Genomic DNA, 18,572 nt, shown 5'->3' on the forward strand with positions numbered 1-18,572 from the left:
ACTCTGCCTCTGCCTGTTTGGCAAAGACTTTGATTAAATGTAGGTTGCTGTTGTGCTTGGAGCACATGTTCAGTGCACAGGATGAGAAATTTGGGTAGTTGTGTCCAAATCTGACCTCCCTTGGCTGTGAATTCTACAGTTCTTTTTCTTGGCTACAATTCTTTTTCTCTTATTCCAAAATGGAGAGAGAGGGTTCTTTAAAAGAAAAAGTCCTCTGACAAAGAAATATTGAGGCCAAACAACTCCAGTCCAGAATATCTGTTCTCTCAGGCAATCCATACACATCTGTATTGAGAAGGGATTTTTCCTTTTCAAGGAGTGCCTCCACTTACCATAAGCTTGGTGTTAACCCTACTTCCTCAGCAGCTGGTTGGTTTGTGGTCATTACTGTTTTAGTGTCTGGGTCTCAGGCTTTTCTGGGTATACTGCTTAGGAGGAGCTGATCTTGCTGAGGGACTGGCTGATGTTGACGACTGGTGTCTAATCCTCCTCTGATGAGGGAGGTAGCCTAATACTGTTTTGTCGTCCACCCACCTTTGGCAGGTGGAGAGGAAGGCCAGAAGAGGAAAAAGAGCAAGCCAGAAGCGTTCCCAACAGCTGAAGATATCTTTGCAAAGTTCCAGCACCTTTCTCACTTTGATCAGCACCAAGTCACGTCTCAGGTATGACCCTTTCAACACTTTTATGTGGCTCTTTGTTACTGAGAGCAGCTGTCTGGAGACTGTGCCTGCTGAGAGACCTGTGCCTGTGTCCTCTGATGCACACAGGTGTCTCGCAACGTCTTGGAGCAGATAACCAGCTTTGCCTTGGGAATGTCCTACCACCTGCCTCTGGTGCAGCACGTGCAGTTCATATTTGACCTGATGGAGTATTCACTCAACATCAGTGGGCTGATTGACTTTGCCATCCAGGTGAGTACAGCATGCTCAGATGCTTCCTGGGGAGGGCTTGGGCAGCCTGCAGGGTGGCAGATCAGTGCTGCCATAGCTGGGAGCATTGGGGACCTTCTGACCTGTGTTGTGGAGGTGCTCAGGTGAGGTGGTCCTTGGAGCTGGGCTGCAGCTGATTGTGACAGGCAGTCTTGCATTCTGAGGGTTGTGCTTCCAGAGGCTTCAGAGCATCTCCAAAGGATTTCCATCGCATCTCTGTCCCTGGCTGCAGCAAGGCCTCTTTCTGAGTGAGATCATATGTCTCTGGCAGCTCTCCCACCTTGCTCCCCAGAAGGATCCTTGGCACATAGCAGCACAGGCTGCCTTCTGGATCCTGCTAAAATCCTGTTGCTGTTTCTGCAGCCTGTGGCAGGTGTCTCTGGAAGTTTTGCTGTGGCTTAAAAAGGGAGCTGAGTGAGGTTTATGCAGGACAGAATATGCCAAGCAAGCTACTGTCCATGGCCGTATCCCAATCACCCTCTAGTTCCCAAGCCCTGGCAGGTGCTTAGCTGCCTGAGTGAGAAATTGTGCCCAAGTATGAGGTGCCAACTCTTCCAGGAGTACATTAGCCTGAAAAGTGGCTGCCAGTTGCTTTCCTAGCAGGTCCTATAGGCCATGGGTGTGGTGTGCCTGCTCCCTTTCTGACCATACCTTACCCCTGTGGCTGTTGAAGGGTTTTTCTGTCATTGGGTGCAGTTGCTGAATGAACTGAGCGTGGTGGAGGCAGAACTGCTGCTGAAATCCTCCGACCTTGTTGGCAGCTACACCACCAGCTTGTGCCTGTGCATTGTGGCTGTGCTGCGACACTACCACTCCTGCCTTATCTTGAACCAGGACCAGATGGCTCAGGTCTTTGAAGGGTAAGGGACTCTTCTCGTCACTATGTGGAGGAAGCAATGTATCTCATGGAGGGTTGTGAGTGATGGATGGATGTGTGCCCTTCCTAAAAGTCAGCAGCTTTGTGCCTGAGGCTTCAGCTCACAATTTGAGGGGGATGGGGTATGTTGCCCAGCAAGCAGTGTAGCTGTGAGCTCAGAGACGTTTCTGTATGATAAGGTTATTCCTTCAGCTTTTCTTTTTGTGTTGCTGCAGCATTGTTTTGTCTCTGTGCAGCCTGTGTGGAGTGGTGAAACATGGCATGAACCGCTCAGATGGCTCCTCAGCAGAGCGCTGTATCCTGGCCTATCTCTATGACCTCTACACCTCCTGCAGTCACCTTAAAAGTAAATTTGGGGAGCTCTTTAGGTGAGTCTGAGGTGGGTTGCAGTGGGTACTGACCTTGGCTTAAGCGTTTGCTTGTGATCTTGTTTGATGCTATTGTTCCTCTCAATGGGGAGCTGAAGTCTTGTGAGTAGTGCCTGTTTCACAGGCAGTGATGACCCAAAGATGACCTTGACTCCTAATCATCATCATGTTCGTTTCAGTAAGCTTCCCACAGTGGTCCTCTGCACCTCCACAGGTCTGTTCCTACATTGCCCTTGGAGGACAGAAGTAGGGAGGTTTGTTTTTACCAGTCTTTGATGACTAAAGGTTGTTCTCTGCTTGTGTTCAGCTCCCTAATAATCTGGGGACTGCTTCTGAACCTACTTTGCTGGATTCTAGGTTTGTTCCTGTTGTGTTTTGCACTCTTTAAGAGCCAACAGGGACAGAATAAGGTTCTGCTCTGGTGATGTTGCTCCCAGGCTTTGTCCTGTGGGCTTATGTTGTGGCCTTCTGCCCCTTGAAATTCTCTTTGAAGCTGTCCTTTATTGGATCCCTGCAAAGCTCCTCCCCTAGCAGCCCAGAGCTGTGGAGTCCACAGATCTCCATGGTTTTTCCTTACCCCATCCTGTTAAGGGGTAGTTCCCCTGATAGCCTTGTGCTATCACCTTGTCTTCTGTTATAGTCTCTGCCCCCTGTTGGTGTTCCCAGATCAGGTGTCCTATAGGGGTGTCCAACCCATGGTGTCACCTCCCACTGAGGCACTGTGAGAGTGGCTTGTGCCTCCATATCAGGGGCTAGGGTCTAGGCTCCTGCCTGCTGGCAGCCTTTGAAATCTCTCTCTGGACTGAATTGAGAGGCAGAGGGTTACAAGAGCATTGGGTCGTTTGAAGGTGTCATCACAGACAGAAGGAGAAACCAGCTGTTAATCTGTTAACTAGGAATCCCCAGAAGTAATTGGCCACAGATTAGAGGGAGTATCATAGAATCACTCAGGTTAGAAGGGACCTCTAAAGTGAGCAGGGACATCCCTGATTAGCTCAGGTCACCCAGAGCCCTGACAAGCCTGACCTTAATATCTCCAGGGATGGGTCCTCAGCCACCTCTCTGGGCAACCTGTATGCTCTAGGAGAAAAACAAGAGTGCCAACTGTATGAGGTTCAACAAGTCACAGGGCAAGGTCCTGCAGCTGGGTCAGGCCAGTCCCAGGCACAGATCCAGGCTGGGTGCAGAGTGGGTTAGGAGCAGCTCTGCAGAAAAAGCCTTGGGGGTGTTGGGTGCTAAGCAGCTGCCAGCAGCCAGCAGTGCCCTTCTGCAGTCCAGCAGGCAGCTGAGTGCTGGCTGCCACCAGAGGAGTGAGGGCAGTAGGGCAAGAGGGGGGATTCTGCCCCTGGGCTCTGCTCAGACCTCACCTCCAATCCTGCCTCCAGCTCTGCTGACCTCAGCAGGACACAAAGCTGCTGGAGTGAGTCCAGAGGAGGGCTGATCCAAGGGCTGGAGCAGCTCTACTGTGAGGATGGGCTGAGGGAGCTGGGGGTGTGCAGCCTGGAGAAGACTTTTGGAGGACCTTAATGCTGCCTGCCAGTGCTTGAAGTGATCCTGCAGGAAGGCTGCAGAGGGACTTTTCCTGAGGCTGTCTAGAAACAGGAGAAGGGGAAATGGTTTGAAGCTAAGGCAGAGCAGAGTGGAGCTGAGGATGAAGTTCTTCAGTACCAAGGTGGTGAGACTCTGGCATCGGCTGCCCAGGAAGGCTGTGGATGCCTCCTGCCTGAGGGTGTTAAAATCCAGGTTAGATGAGGCCTTAAGCAACGAAGTCTAGTTGAGAGGTGTCCCTGCCCCATGTCAGGGGAGTTGTGGTGGATGATCACTGAGGTCCTGTCCAACCTGAGCCATTCTGTGATTCTATGAAGAGGTTTCTGCCTGCAGAGTGGGAAGGAGTTTATATTTTGAGGGTGCTCACTGCCTGAGGACTCTGCTGATGTTTGTGTTGGTTTACTTGTGAGAAGTCATGTGAATGGCAATAGCAAAACTTCCCGTGTGCTGGGGCAGGGTGATCAGAGAGGTTGTGGCATCTCCTTCTCTGATGACTTTCAAAGCCAGCCTAGACGTGTTCCTGTGTGGCCTGCCCTAGACGCTCCTGGTTTGGCAGGGGGTTTAGACCTTTTGGCCTCTGGAAGTCTCTTCCAACCCCTACCATGCTGTGATATCTCAGTAGAAGTCAGCTGTGGTTTGGTGCAGGAGGATGCAGTGGTGGTGTGCAGGTGCTAAGCTAGCAGGTGAAGTTCAGTGCTGTTAAACACAAAGTGATGCAGGTGGAATTGTCTTTGTTCCCTTCTAAACTCCACGTGGGAAAAGGATTGTACCATGTCACCGTTTGAGCCATGGTACAATTGTACCTCCTTGTTTGGGGAACTGGACTCCAAAAAGCATCTCAAGGAGTTGGCTCCAAGGGAGAGTGATGGGATAGATGAGACCGGAGTTTGGAAGTGACTTCTGAGGAACTGAATCTCCTCTTCACAGAACAGGGGCTGCAGCTGTTCCCATATCTGCCCTGGAATAGCTATTCCTGTGCTATGTCCACTAAGCCCACAGGTAACTTCCAGGTACTTCCACAACAAAGAATCTGCTTCAGTCTTTTGGGAAACTCTTGGCTGCTACTCTGCACACAGGCTTTGCCTGTCTGGCACAAGGTTGCTCTGCTCAGAATCCAGCACAAGCTTACTTTTGTGTTCCTGCTTTCTCTTTGCTGTCCTCTTAAGTGACTTCTGCTCCAAGGTGAAGAACACAATCTATTGCAATGTGGAGCCCTCTGACTCCAACATGCTATGGGAACCAGAGTTCATGATTGACACTATTGAAAATCCATCTGCACATAACTTCACCTACACCAACCTGGGCAAGAGCCTCAATGAGAACCCAGCCAACCGCTACAGTTTCGTCTGTAATGCACTTATGCACGTGTGTGTGGGACACCACGATCCAGACAGGTGAGAGACAGAGCTTACATGGCTGTACCGAGATAGTAAAATCTTTAGGTGAGGGTAAACAGTCTCTGGAGACTTTGAAAACCCACCTGAACACATTCCTGTGTGACCTGCCCTAGGTGACTCTGCTCTGGCAGTGGGGTTGAACTCGATCTCCAGAAGCCTCCCAAGCCCTAGCATTCTGTGATTATGTGAAAGCCAGTAACATTCTTTGACTGTCTTTGGGTGTGAGGAAGGAGCCAGGACTGAGACCCCTTAGAGCATCCCTGCCCTGAGAGCACAAGCAGCAAAGCTGAGCCTCTGCTCTGTCCCTTGTTTGCAGGGTGAACGACATCGCTATCCTGTGTGCGGAGCTCACCGGCTACTGCAAGTCCTTGAGCGCCGAGTGGCTGGGAGTGCTCAAAGCCTTGTGCTGTTCCTCCAACAATGGCACCTGTGGCTTCAATGATCTCCTCTGCAATGTTGATGCAAGTGCAAACATTCAAAAGGGGGAAAAGAGTTGAAGCAGGAGTGGGAGAAGGCAGGAAAGAAGGGATGGAGGCTTCATCTTCTGAGGACAGGGGAAAGGCTTTGAATACTGGGGCTACCTTTTGGTGTTTGTTGCAGCCGAGGCTGATCTTGGACACCAATGTGCGGTTATGGGCCCTTCAACCCCCACCTCCTAGGCAAGCTGACAAAATGCTGACAGGGAAATGAGGCTGCTGTGATCACTGGCTGATCTCCTCTCTTCCAGGTCAGTGACTTATCTTTCCATGATTCCCTGGCCACCTTTGTTGCCATTCTCATAGCTCGGCAGTGCTTGCTGCTGGAGGACCTGATTCGCTGTGCTGCTATCCCCTCCCTCCTCAATGCTGGTAAGTGTATGCCTGCAGAAAGCTGGTCTTGGCTTCAGTTCTGGCCCAAAGGCCTCTGCTGCACAGATCCTCTGCCAGTCTTGGAACTGTGGAATACACCTCCAGTACTTCTTTTATAATGTGGCACTCAAGAATTCACTTCTTTGCTTTAGAGAGTTTCTGACGTTTTGGTTTTTATTAAAAACTGGTTGTGCTAAGGTTGGTCAGTTTTTGTGCAAGCTGGAATTAGCTGGAAAGATGTTACCAGCCACACTGTCTGACCAGTGCAGTCAGCTCGGGACTCCAGCAGTACACCTCTGACTGCTCATATGATTAACCTAAGCATTTTGGCTAGAGCTGCCAGCTGACCAAGTGGGCCTGCAGCACCTGGCTCATGCTGCCTTTGCTCTGCCACCAGCCTTCTTAACTTTGCTTTGGGGACTGCAACATCCAGACCCTGACAGGGTGAAGCAGGGAAAGATGGAGCAGCAGAATGCATATCCCCATATCACTGGGGATATTACTGGCAGATTTGCTCGCTTGCCTGTTAATTACTGAGCATGCACCAAATTCGGAAATGGAGTAAGGCTGCTGCAGCTTCTCCACTGGGCTGCTCCAGGGCAGTGCACTGTGTGTAGCTGACCCAGCACTCAGGAACTCTCAGCTGACTGTTTTCTTTACACAGCCTGTAGTGAGCAAGACTCTGAACCAGGAGCACGTCTGACCTGCCGGATTTTGCTCCATCTGTTTAAGACTCCACAGCTGAACCCATGCCAGCAAGATGGCAGTAAGTGAATGGAAGTAGAGCTTTTCTTTGTTGTGGAATTACTGAGGCTTATGAAACTCAAAGAGATGCTGGACCTTGTTTAGAGATCACAACCTGCTTCTTGTGAAGAACAGCTTTCTGCCAAGGACAAAGGACAATATCGTTTTGTTTGTGCACTCCATGGCAGCCAGGCATATTGGGTTTCCTGCCTCCTTCTGAGGCAGGAAACCAGTCAGTGAAGGTGGCCTTGCTGTCACTGAGCCATTAGAGTAATGATCACTCACTTTTCTCTCTTGAGCTTTGTATATTCCTCTTAACTTGGTGCCAGAAGCTGCTGTTTTACAGCACTCTCTTTGCCTGATGAAGGAAGCAGTCCAGGAAGTGCTGTTCTTGGCTCCTCATCAGTACCTTGATAGCTCATATCTCTCAGCCCAGCCTGTATTTCAGGCGAAGGCTCTGCTGGAGTACAGAGCTCATGGCAGAGTTGCTGCTCAGCACTTGGGTTTGACAGTTCAGCTGTCACAGTGTGATCTGCACCACGCTTTGCAAAACTTAATTACAGTGACCCCCTATTACAGCTATGAGAAGGCCTAGCATCAGGATTCCCTGGGCTGGATTCCACAGTAATGGCTGACATGTGAGTTGGGTAGCTCTGGAGCTCTCACCTCTCTTGCTGAGCATTGCCCTTCCCCACTGTCCTCTCTGCAGACAAGCCCACGGTGGGAATCCGCTCCTCCTGCGACCGGCATTTACTGGCAGCGTCCCAGAACCGCATTGTGGATGGGGCAGTCTTCGCAGTGCTGAAGGCTGTCTTTGTTCTAGGTAGGCAGCTCTCCGGGCCTCAGCCTGCAAGAATGTGTGCTGTGGGCCTGGCAGAAAGACGCTGAGTTGCGTGTGCTGCCTATACAGAAGACCAGAAATCTGCTTTAGTGGATGTGTGGCTTGTCTGAAGCCCTTTGGTTGAGCTGTTGGAGTGGTTTGTATCTCTCGGACGCAGGAGATCGCTGACTGCCGAGAGTTTACAAAATCTCAGGGTGTTTGTGGGCCAGGCTTTGGGTTTCGCATTGATGATTAAATGACATTTGTGCTTTCATTACAGGAGATGCAGAACTGAAAGGCTCTGGCTTTTCCCACTCTGGAGGTGTGGATGATCTCATGGATGATGAGCTGGGTGTCAGGAAGGCCAGTGGTCGTGTGGTGACTGTAGAGACAGCTAGCTTGGACATTTATGCCAAGTATGTACTGAGGAGCATATGTCAGCAGGTGAGTCTGTCCCATCTGTAGGTTAATCCTTACCCGTTGTGTGACTTTGTGCAGGTTGGCTTTGGCAGGCATTTCTTTGAAAGGCTGATCAGGAACCTGCAATGTTTCTGCTAGGTGATGGTGCTGAGGGCTGCTCACCCTAACAAAAAGTGGACAGGCACTTGTCCAGAATTAGGTGATACAGAGTGCAGGGGCTGTGCCTCCCCTTTGTCCTGGCAGCAGCATAAGGCTCCTGTCCAAGAAGGGAAGTGCTAGAGGTGATCTGCTGAGATATGTGCTAGAGGCCAAGAAGATAAGCATGAAAAAGATAGTTTGTTGAAGTGATAAATGGTGCCTTTCAGAATGCAGCTTGCAGCTAGGCTGGTAATGCATCCCTGAGCTTTGCAGCATCCTGTATAGTCAATTAAAAGAACAACAACAAAAACCTTTGCTTAGCTAAGCTGACAGCTCCTTTGTGGAAAAGTGATGTCTGAGGCATTGAAACCTGGCTGAAAAAGTACCCAGCTGCTAAACCGAGTGGCTTTTACCACTGCTGAATGAAAATGGATGTTGAAGGGTGTCCTTGGCCTTGGTTGCAAGTTTTTGTTGTCCACAGGAAGAATGCAGAGTTACTGTCTGAAAGCAGAGGCCAAGCCCTCAGTTCTGTGCTGTGCTCAGGCTTTCTTGCACTGTTGGTGACTGCCTGGTGCGCCAGCTCAGAAGAGTACCGGCCCAGCAAAGAAGAGTTGGAGGCACCTGGTTGTGAGCATAAATTCATTATCCTTAGTGTTACTGAAAGCAGGCTGTAGAATGAACAGAAGCACAGGTTGCCTTGCTGGTCCCAGTCCGTGCAGGAAGGACTCCTAGTAGGCAGAATGGATGTGTACAGGAGGGAGAAGCAGTGCCAGGTGTTGCTGCTCGCACCACTTCTTGGCAGCACTGCTTACGTGAGCATTCCAGTAACACCAGTGAGTACCAAGACACTGGGCCACAGCTTCTGCCGGGTTCCTGCAGCTGTTAAGAGCTCATAAGATGATATTCTTAGTAGTAGCACCTCCAGTGTAAGCAGTGGATGCATACTGCAGAACTCGCACTGTAAGTTCTGAGTGTCTGCACGGTGTCTTAAACCACAGATTGTGATTTCTGTGACCTGGGAAGTTTTGTGTTGCATGCTCAGGGATATATTTTATAACAGCCTTCATGATGGGGTGGGGAAAAGGAGCAGATGATGGAATTAAGCTAAAGATTTCTTAGGTGAAAATAGTTGCTGGACTGCCCTTTAGCCTGTTTAAATTAATAAACATAATGGTGACTGGCCTTTTGGAAAGGTTCATTACACAGAGCTGTGGTAAACCACACTGGGAAGCAAGATGGAGGCTTGAGTCAAAGGTGCTTACCTGAATCTGGTGATGGGGATGGATTAAGTCTCCACAGGGCTTGGAAAATGTGTTCACAGTGCTCTCCTGTAAGGAGGCAGGCAAGGAGCTCTGGTTGGGTAACATGAATCCTGGGAAGGTGGCTGTTTTGTAAAGAAACGTTGCAGAGAGCACCAGAGAGAGGCTAGAAGTCCCTCAAGGTGGAAGGTTGCAGTTGGCTTATTTGTGAGATCACACCAATAAAGTGGGTGAGAAAATGGGGCTTGAACTCTTGTAGGAAGCTAGGCAAGTGGCAGAAAGGGTCTGCCCAAGGAAGTGCGTAAAGCTCCAGGAGATTATGGCATAGCAATACTGAAGGGGAGAAGTACCACAGGCATGGGAGAAACCAGCAGATTGCAGGTATTGGCAGAGGAGAAGCTTCACCTGGGATGAAGCTGAATATGTGGGCTGTGGTTCACAGAATCACAGAATTAACCAGGTTGGAAAAGACCGAGATCATCGAATCCGCCTAACACCCTCCAATTAACAAACCTCTGGCACTAAGTGCCTCATCCAGCCTACTTTTAAACACCTCCAGGGATGGGGACTTCACCACATCCCCAGGCAGCCCATCCCAATGCCAGTCTCTCTTGCTGTCAAGAACTTCTTCCTAACATCCAGCCTGAACCTGCCCTGGCTGGGTGCCTGGCAGAAAAGACCAACCCCAATTGGCCACAACCTTCCTTCAGGTGTAAGCAGCAATGAGGTCTGCCCTGAACCTCCTCTTCTGCAGGCTGCACACTCCCAGCTCCCTCAGCCTCTCCTCACAGGGCTGTGCTCCAGGCCTCTCACCAGCCTTCGTGCCCTTCTCTGGACATGTTCAAGCACCTCAACATCTTTCTTATATGGAGGGACCCAGAACTGGACACAGCACTCCAGGGGTGGCCTGACCAGTGCTGAGTACAGGGGCAGAAGGAGTGCCCTGGTCCTTCTGTCTAGGTCCTGCTGGCCACGCTATTCCTGACACTGGCCAGGACACTACTGGCCTTCTTGGCCACCTGGACACACTGCTGGTTCATGTTCAGCTGTTAGCCAGCATCCTCAGGTCCCTCTCTGCCTGGCTGCTCTCTAGCCACTCTGTCCCCAGCCTGTAACACTGAATGGGGTTGTTCTGTATTCCCCAAGGATTTCAAACCAGTTTCACCTTCCTGGTCTTTGTGCTGCAGTCAGTGTCTGGAGTGCTGCCTGTTGATGAGAGGGGCTGTGTGCAGCAGCTGCTGTGCTTACTGAGCTGCATCCTCAGCTCCTCTGCTTGTCACTTCTCAGCAGAAGAGTTCCACAGTCAGGTGTGCTCTGCAGCTGCAGAGGTGCTTGTCTAGAGGCTCTCAGTAGATCTGAATTTCGTGAATTTACCTGACTAATTTTCAGTTTCAAAAAATCCTGCAGGAGAAGGGTGTGAAGAAGAACCTGCCTCACGTTTAGTTTGGAAACTGCTGCTGTTACTGTCGTACACTTAGGGACCCACCACCTGAAACTGACAGACTGACAGCTCTACCTTCTGTCTCGCCCCCCTCATGATATTTGACTTCATGAATGACTTGTGTCCAGTCACAGGCTACAGCAAGTTGGAAGAGACTCTCCAAGGGCATCTTGTGCAGCCCCCTGCAGGCAGCAGGGACACCTCCAGCTAGAACAGGCTGCCCAGGGACACAGCAAGGCTGAGCTTGAATGGCTCCAGGGGCAGAGCCTCAAGCACAGCCCTGGACAGCCTATGCCAGTCTCTCCCCACCCTCACTGCACAACTTCCTCCTGGTGTCCAACCTAACTCTGACCTGCTCCGGTTTCAAACCACTCTCTCTTCTCCTCTCCCCACAGACCCTTCTGAATATTCCCTCCCCAGCCTTCCTGTAGGTCCCCTGCAGATATTGAAATGCTTTTCTAAGGTCTCCCCAGAGCTTTCTCTTCTCCAGGCTGAACAGCCCCAGCTCTCCCAGCCTGTCCCCATGGCAGAGGTTCTCCAGCCCTCTGAGCATTTTGGTAGCCTTCTCTGGACCATCTCCAGTAGGTCCATATCTCACTTGCAGTTGAGGTCTTCGCAGAGCAGAGCAGCAGAATCCCATCTCTTGACCTGCTGATCAGGTGTTCCTCTTTCCAGGCTTTGAGAAGTCAGGTCAGTGGTGTTCAGCAGCATGTTGTCCATCACTGGGTGAGAAGCAAAGGGCATGCTTTTGCTGAAGACGTCTAGTTTGGCCTTTGCTGCAGCCCTGGGTGGTTTAATTTAGGATGGCTCCAAGGCTTTGTTGTGCAGGAAATAGATGAAATAATTTTAAGTGATCTGTTTTGGTCTTTTGAGCCAAAGCAGCAGTGTTGATGGAGCCTGGACATGGCAGTGACTGTGTACTGTAAATCATCCCAATGCTTCATGCAGAGAGGCAGCAGCTGCTGGGTTTCACCACTGCTGCCTTCTCAAAGCTGATCTTCCCTCTGCTGTAATTGCTGTGCTGTGCCTGATGCTTGCTGAGTCAGGAGAGTATAGTTCAAGAAGGGAAGTGGTTATCAGGCATGACTGCAGGCTGATAAGGTTTTTAGGAGTTGGATGTGTGCCCTGTATCTCTCTGAAGCTGCAAGCAGGGCTGCTGGTTTGGGATCAAACATCAGTTTGACTCTGCCTTTGTCTTGCAGGAATGGGTAGGTGAGCGATGTCTGAAGTCCCTCTGTGAAGACAGCAATGACTTGCAGGACCCTGTGCTGAGCAGCACCCAGGCCCAGAGGCTGATGCAGCTGATTTGTTACCCACACCGGCTGCTGGACAATGAGGAAGGAGAAAATCCTCAGCGGCAGAGGATCAAGCGCATCTTACAGGTGTGAGCTCCTGGCAGAACCTGAGCATCCCAGGAAGCGCTCCCTGTGTCATTAGAGTGGGGGTAACCCAAAATGCAGCCCTCAGAGGGATCTGACACTCTCCATCCTGAGAGCTGAGCATGTGGGTTGATGTGATTGGAGGTAAGGACTCATGAAGTGTGCATGTGTATGTTGTAGAACCTGGACCAGTGGACCATGAGGCAGTCCTCGCTGGAGCTGCAGCTCATGATTAAGCAGACGGCAAGCAATGTGAGTTTCTGCTCAGACACCAAATAGGGACCTGTGTTGCCAGCATTGAAGTGGCTGCTTCTGAGGTGCTGAGGAGGTGGCCTGGAAGAAGTGGGACTAGGGAGAAGATTAAACAATGAATTGGGCCTGTGAAAGCCAAGCATGAGAAATATGCTTTGAGTCTGACAGCCGAAGAGCAGCAGCCATGGGGTTGTCCTGGAGTGTGCAGGCCCTGTCACTGGGTGTTTTCGCAGGATGATTTCCTGTCTTTTTCATCCTTCTTTCCAGGAGATGAACTCCTTGTTAGAAAACATAGCCAAGGCCACCATCGAAGTATTCCAGCAGTCAGCAGAGACCAGCTCTGCTAGCTCAGCTGGCAATGGAGTCAACAATATCAGCAGCTCAGCAAGTGCTGCACCTGCCAGCAACAAATCCAAGCCCATCCTCAGGTGGGTGTGGTCCCAGCATGCAGCTGCCTTGTGGACAGGTCTGAATTATGGGCTGGGTTCCCAAGTGCTTTGTTCTTCTGTGTTGTCATAGCTCTCTGGAGAGATCAGGAGTGTGGCTGGTGGCCCCTCTGATTGCCAAACTTCCAACGTCGGTGCAGGGCCACGTGCTGAAAGCAGCTGGCGAAGAACTGGAGAAAGGCCAGCACCTGGGGTCGTCATCCCGCAAGGAGCGGGACCGCCAGAAGCAGAAGAGGTGAGCGTGGGGAGCAGCCACGCATGGTGTGCTGGCCTCCATCCTGGCAGCACAGTTCCAGCTCTGCTCTCTCTGCAGCATGTCCCTCCTGAGCCAGCAGCCCTTTCTGTCACTGGTGCTAACATGCTTGAAAGGACAGGATGAGCAGCGGGAAGGCCTCCTGACCTCCCTGTACAGTCAAGTCCAGCAGGTAGGTGCCTTGCTTCAACCCTCATTTTCTTCAAGGGCTCACTCCTTCAGCAGGCAGGCTGCTGGGCGTGTCCTTGGGGATATTGTCTGATTGCATGCTCTGAGGCCAAGATCTCACCCTGCTTAGCACAAGGTGCTTGAGTTGACTGTTTCTGAGACACTGGACAGTTGGCAGTAGCAGCTGCTCTCTGTGAACTGCAGCGTGCAGCTCATGAGGTCTGTCCTCTTCCACATGGCTTAGATCGTTACCAACTGGCGCGAAGATCAGTACCAAGATGACTGCAAAGCCAAGCAGCTGATGCACGAGGCCTTGAAACTACGTCTGAACTTGGTGAGTGGGTGCAGAAAGAGCTGAACCATATGGGCTGAAGAACAAACGCACACTGGAGGAGCTATGTATGTCCTGAGGCATTCCTGCTTCTTCCAGGTCCTAAGCCCTGAGTGCATGGAAAAATGCCCTTGCTCCATTTCACAAGATGAAATCCACAGCCTTGGTCTCAGAGATTTGGCTTCTCATTTTGATGCTTTTGCTGTGCAGAGCACTGCTGCCTGTGTCTTTCAGCTCTCCTTAGGAGCTGCTGTAGCACAGAAGTTGCTCTGGTTTAGTTCCTTGTTCTCACTTAAATCTTAGTGTTTCTTCATGGTGTCCTCATGGCTAAGCTGCTTTTCTCTGCCAGGTGGGGGGAATGTTTGACACTGTCCAGCGCAGCACACAGCAGACAACGGAATGGGCTGTGCTTCTCCTGGACATCATCAGCAGTGGCACTGTGGACATGCAATCAAATAAGTAATTTTCTGGCTGACTTGGGATCCATACCCTTCTGGAGGGAGACAGTTGTTAGCTGCCCTTTTCTCCATGTGTGTTAGCTCTTGAGAGCAGCTCTCAGAAGTACTGTGGCAGCCAAAAGAGACTTTGCAGGAGTGGCAGCCAACAAGCTAAGTCTTACTGCCAAATGCCCCCTGATGTATCCAGAGCAAATCTGGCTTTCCAGATGCAGGGGAGACATCACTCTGGACCTGCTTTTTGGAGAAGCTGAATGGATAGACAGGGCCAGTCTTAATCTGTACTGCACCGGGCTCAGGTGTGAATGCCCTGTGGTGTATAAGCAAAGGAGGATTAGTGTGGGATGTTACTCTGTAGAGCGCTCCTGACTGCAGGCAGTACTCCTGTCAATCTAACAGTGTGATACTCTGATGGCAGGGGCTGTGCAGATCTGCTTCTTGGGTGACTGACCTTTCTGCTCTGCCCAACAGTGAGCTCTTCACCACCGTGTTGGACATGCTGAGCGTCCTCATCAATGGCACCCTGGCTGCTGACATGTCCAGCATTTCTCAGGGCAGCATGGAGGAGAACAAGCGAGCCTACATGAACCTTGTCAAGAAACTCAGGGTGAGAGGCAGCAGGCCCTGTGTGGGAAGCAGTGTGTTCTGGGCTGTGCCTGGCCAGCTGTGCAGCTTTACCTGTGCCTCAGGAATGCTGCTTGTCCTGTTGCTGCTGTTCAGGTGAAGCAGTGAGGGTGGCCCCAGTAGCTCCATAGGGCTGAAGGGTGTAAAGGTGAGAGGTAATGCAGGGATGGAGATTGTCACCAGAAGAGGCACAGGTGGGCTTTGGGTGATTTTTTTTTTTCTTCAAGTCTTCTGTATTTCACTGGTGCAGAAAGAGCTGGGGGACCGGCAGTCTGACAGCCTGGAGAAGGTGCGACAGCTCCTGCCACTTCCTAAACAGACTCGAGATGTCATCACCTGTGAACCTCAGGGATCTCTCATTGACACCAAAGGCAATAAAATAGCTGGATTTGACTCCATCTTCAAGAAGGAGGTAGGTGAAGCTTTTATTCTGTCTGCATCACAGCTCCTGAGTGCGGGTGTCACCTCGTCCCCTGATGCCTTGAGTCTGCACAGCTTGGGAGCCTTCTAGCTGCAGCACCTTGTTGCTTGCTGAGGCTGAAATGACTGGCTGCACAGGGATAAGCTGGCACGTAGCCATGCCCAGAAAGGGCAGAGCTGAGTGTTAATGCTCAGCCATACTGCTGCTGCAGCCCAAGTTGTTATTTCAACTTTGGGTTTGTACTTACGGCTATATAAAGCATAATGAGAAACCCACAGTCTCTACCAGTGTGCTGAAGACTGGCAGACAAGGGATGAAGGTGTCTGGCAGTTGTTGATGAAGGCCTTTAGAGATGTCTTCTTTGTCATGTGGAAGAGACTGCATCATAAGTAAGGGCTTAGGCTGTTTACTGGGACATGTGAAGAAAGCAAAGAGTTTCTTGTACCCTCATAGGAAAAGGTCTTGGAGCTTCTTATCCCTTTTTTTTTTCTAAAGGGTTTGCAAGTCTCTACAAAGCAGAAGATTTCCCCTTGGGATCTGTTTGAGGGCTTAAAACACTCAGCCCCTCTCTCCTGGGGCTGGTTTGGGACGGTCCGGGTGGATCGCAAGGTGTCCAGGTTTGAGGAGCAGCAGAGGCTTCTTCTGTACCACACTCACCTCAAGCCCAAGCCCCGCAGTTACTACCTGGAGCCATTGCCACTGCCTCCTGAAGAGGAAGAGCCTCCTACACCTGTGACTTTAGAGCCAGAGAAGAAAGCTGTGGAACCAGCCAAGGCTGATAAAACGAGCTCCAATCCTGCCACCTCTACTGAAGAGCGCAAGAAAAAGCAGAGCAAAACCAAGAAGCGCAACCAGTCTGCCAGCAAAACTGAGGTACTGACTGCCAGCAGCTCTGGGCCTCCTGTACCCACCCCCTGTGGCACGGAGCGCTCCCTTGGCTCTTCCTGAGTAGCCTAGCAGTGCTGTAATGGCAAAGATGTCCTCCCAGCTGAGAGTGCTGAGCTCAGTACTGCTCTCTAGGCTGGGGCAGGACAAACCTTTTCTTCGCCTGTAATGGGAGGGAAGGAGGCTGCCCAGCTCAGGTGGCATGTGAGGATTCCTCTTCTGGGCTTTGCTTCATGCTCTGCATCCATTCCTGAACTCCCAGTGCACATTGATCTTTCTTGCTCCTCCTTTGCAGGATTTTGTGCTGGGGCCCAGCCGAGGAGTCTCCTACGGAGTTGGCATGCCTACAGATCTGCTGCACCACCAGTCAGGGAGCACTATGTCGAGGCTGGCCTATGGTCAACCACCAGTCACCAGTATCTATGCCCAGAATCAGCCTCTCCCAGCTGGTAGGTGCACAGGAAAGGTGATGAGCACCTCTGTGGAACCTCCTGTAAGAACCTCTTCTGTGGGGTGGTCCTACAGAGTCCCTGCACTGTCCCTTCTTGCCTGCCACCTGTGTAGCTAGTGCTGAGCAGTCCTGGGGCTGCAAGGCTCAGCTGTGGCTCCAGTCAGCACATCTCTGCCTCTTGCAGGTGGCCCTCGCCTGGACACCTCCTACAGACCTGTGCGCATGCCACTGGGCAAACTGGTTCAGAGCCGCCCTCCCTACAGCGGGGTGCTGCCTCCAGGAATGGGCAGCATGATGGGCATTGATCCCTCCTACAAGCCAGCAGTGTACAGACAGCAGCCTCCAGTGTCCCAGGGACAGATACTGAGGCAGCAGCTCCAGGCAAAGTTGGTAAGTCAGAGCTATGCTGTTGCTGTCTCTGCACCCCATAGTACAGCAAGCCCAAGGTGTTTCCTGGGGCTGTCCCTCCTAGCCAGGACTCTCCAGCCCTGTCCCTTTCTGTCCTGAAAAGATGCCTCTTATGTCAGATGCTCTGGGGAAGCACTGGGTTTGCCCCCTGGGCCTTTATCACTAACAGCTGGTAGAGCCCCTCTCAGTGAGGTGTTGAGACACCTGTGGGCGTTGGGCAGCAAGAGAGGCATATCCTGGTTTGAGGTGGTAGGGATGTTGGTGTCCTGCTTGTCCTAAGCCAGAGTGAGGCAAAAGTCTTTAGCACTTGCATGCTGTGCAGCAATCTAGTAGGTATAGTGGTGAAGCTACATGTCTGCTCTGGGGGGAGCTGCTGAGAATAGCAGTGCCCTGCCCTTTGCAGATGTTGAAGAATGTGATTCTCTGTTGTCTTCCAGCAGGGCCAAGGCATAATGGGACAGCAGCCTGTGCGCCAAATGGCTCCAACTCCATCCTATGGAGCACTGCAGCCCTCCCAGGTAAATGGCAGAGACCTTGGGTACGACTGGAATCTGACTCAGGAACAGGGCAGCATCTTCCTTTCTGCTGCTAAATCCTGAAATCTCGTTCTTCTTATTCCTCCTTTACTGGGAAGTGTGAATCTGAATCCCAGAGATGGAATCATGGAATTATTTTGGCTGTAAAAAACCTCTAAGGTCACACTGAGTGCAACTCAGCCCAGCACCACCATGGCTGCTAAGCCATGGCCCTAGCTGTCATCTCTACACTTCTTTTCTACTAACACCTCCAGGCATGCGGACTCCACCACCTCCCTGGGCAGCCTGTTCCAATCCCTGACCACTCTTGCACCAAAGGCATTATTCCTCATCTCCAACCTAACCTTCACCTGGCACACTTTCAGGGCATTTCCTTTCCTCCATGACACTAAGGAGCTGAGCCCAACTCCCACCTCACTGCAGAGCTGTAGAAAGCAATGAGGTCTCCCCTTAGTCTGCTCTTCTCCACACTAAACCCCTCCAGCTCCCTCAGCTGCTCCTCCCCTGGTCTCCAGACCCTTCCCCAGCTTCGTTGCCCTTCTCTGGACCTGCTTCAGCCCCTCAATGGCTTTCTTGCAGTGAGGGTCCCAAAACTGAACCCAGCACTCAAGATGTGGTCTCACCAGTACAGGGGATAATCACTTCCCTGCTCCTGCTGGCTACACCTTTGGTGATTCAGGCCAGGCTGCTGGTGGCCTTCTTGGCCACCTGGGCACACCCTGGCTCATCTGCAGCTGCTGCCAGCCAGCACCTCTGGGCCCTTTTCTGCCAGGCAGCTTTGCGTCCACTCTGCCCCAAGCCTGGAGCAGTCATGGCATTGTTATGGCCCAAGTGCAGGACCCAGCACTTGGCCTTGTTGAACCTCATCCCATTGGCCTCAGCCTGTGGATGCAACCTGGCCAGAGCCCTCTGCATGCAGAGCCTTCCTGCCCTCCAGCAGGTCAGCACAGCCACCCAGCTGGGTGCCATCTGCACACTGCCTGAGGCTGCCTCAGTGCCCTCAGTGCAGATCACTGCTAAAGACGTTCAAGAGCAGTGTCCCAGCACTGAGCCCTGGGAACACCACTGGGGACTGCCAGCAGCTGCAGTGAACTCCCTTCCCCACCACTCTGCAGGCCTGCCCAGCAGCCAGTTTGTCACTCAGGGAAGCCTGCACTCATCCAAGCCATGAGCA

The 18,572-nt window shown here is 51.7% G+C and overlaps 1 protein-coding gene across 3 annotated transcripts in view; it reads left to right on the top strand.

The window, feature by feature from the left end:
* Window positions 1-18,572, top strand: part of MED12 (mediator complex subunit 12) — a 42,942-nt gene that overhangs the window by 16,539 nt on the left and 7,831 nt on the right. For all 3 annotated transcript variants that reach the window (XM_064159678.1, XM_064159680.1, XM_064159679.1), the window contains exons 17-39: window positions 544-662; window positions 768-911; window positions 1,626-1,789; window positions 2,043-2,174; window positions 4,889-5,116; window positions 5,436-5,580; window positions 5,847-5,967; window positions 6,632-6,733; window positions 7,421-7,534; window positions 7,812-7,975; window positions 11,992-12,171; window positions 12,349-12,420; window positions 12,688-12,848; window positions 12,940-13,101; window positions 13,180-13,291; window positions 13,532-13,621; window positions 13,968-14,077; window positions 14,545-14,680; window positions 14,948-15,109; window positions 15,614-15,991; window positions 16,299-16,452; window positions 16,639-16,844; window positions 17,300-17,380. In XM_064159678.1, the coding sequence (XP_064015748.1) occupies window positions 544-662; window positions 768-911; window positions 1,626-1,789; window positions 2,043-2,174; window positions 4,889-5,116; window positions 5,436-5,580; window positions 5,847-5,967; window positions 6,632-6,733; window positions 7,421-7,534; window positions 7,812-7,975; window positions 11,992-12,171; window positions 12,349-12,420; window positions 12,688-12,848; window positions 12,940-13,101; window positions 13,180-13,291; window positions 13,532-13,621; window positions 13,968-14,077; window positions 14,545-14,680; window positions 14,948-15,109; window positions 15,614-15,991; window positions 16,299-16,452; window positions 16,639-16,844; window positions 17,300-17,380 (3,437 nt within the window). The remainder of the gene's footprint in view (window positions 1-543; window positions 663-767; window positions 912-1,625; window positions 1,790-2,042; window positions 2,175-4,888; window positions 5,117-5,435; window positions 5,581-5,846; window positions 5,968-6,631; window positions 6,734-7,420; window positions 7,535-7,811; window positions 7,976-11,991; window positions 12,172-12,348; window positions 12,421-12,687; window positions 12,849-12,939; window positions 13,102-13,179; window positions 13,292-13,531; window positions 13,622-13,967; window positions 14,078-14,544; window positions 14,681-14,947; window positions 15,110-15,613; window positions 15,992-16,298; window positions 16,453-16,638; window positions 16,845-17,299; window positions 17,381-18,572) is intronic.

Source organism: Pogoniulus pusillus, chromosome 19 (genome assembly GCF_015220805.1).
Source record: "Pogoniulus pusillus isolate bPogPus1 chromosome 19, bPogPus1.pri, whole genome shotgun sequence".
NCBI classification, from domain to species: domain Eukaryota; kingdom Metazoa; phylum Chordata; class Aves; order Piciformes; family Lybiidae; genus Pogoniulus; species Pogoniulus pusillus.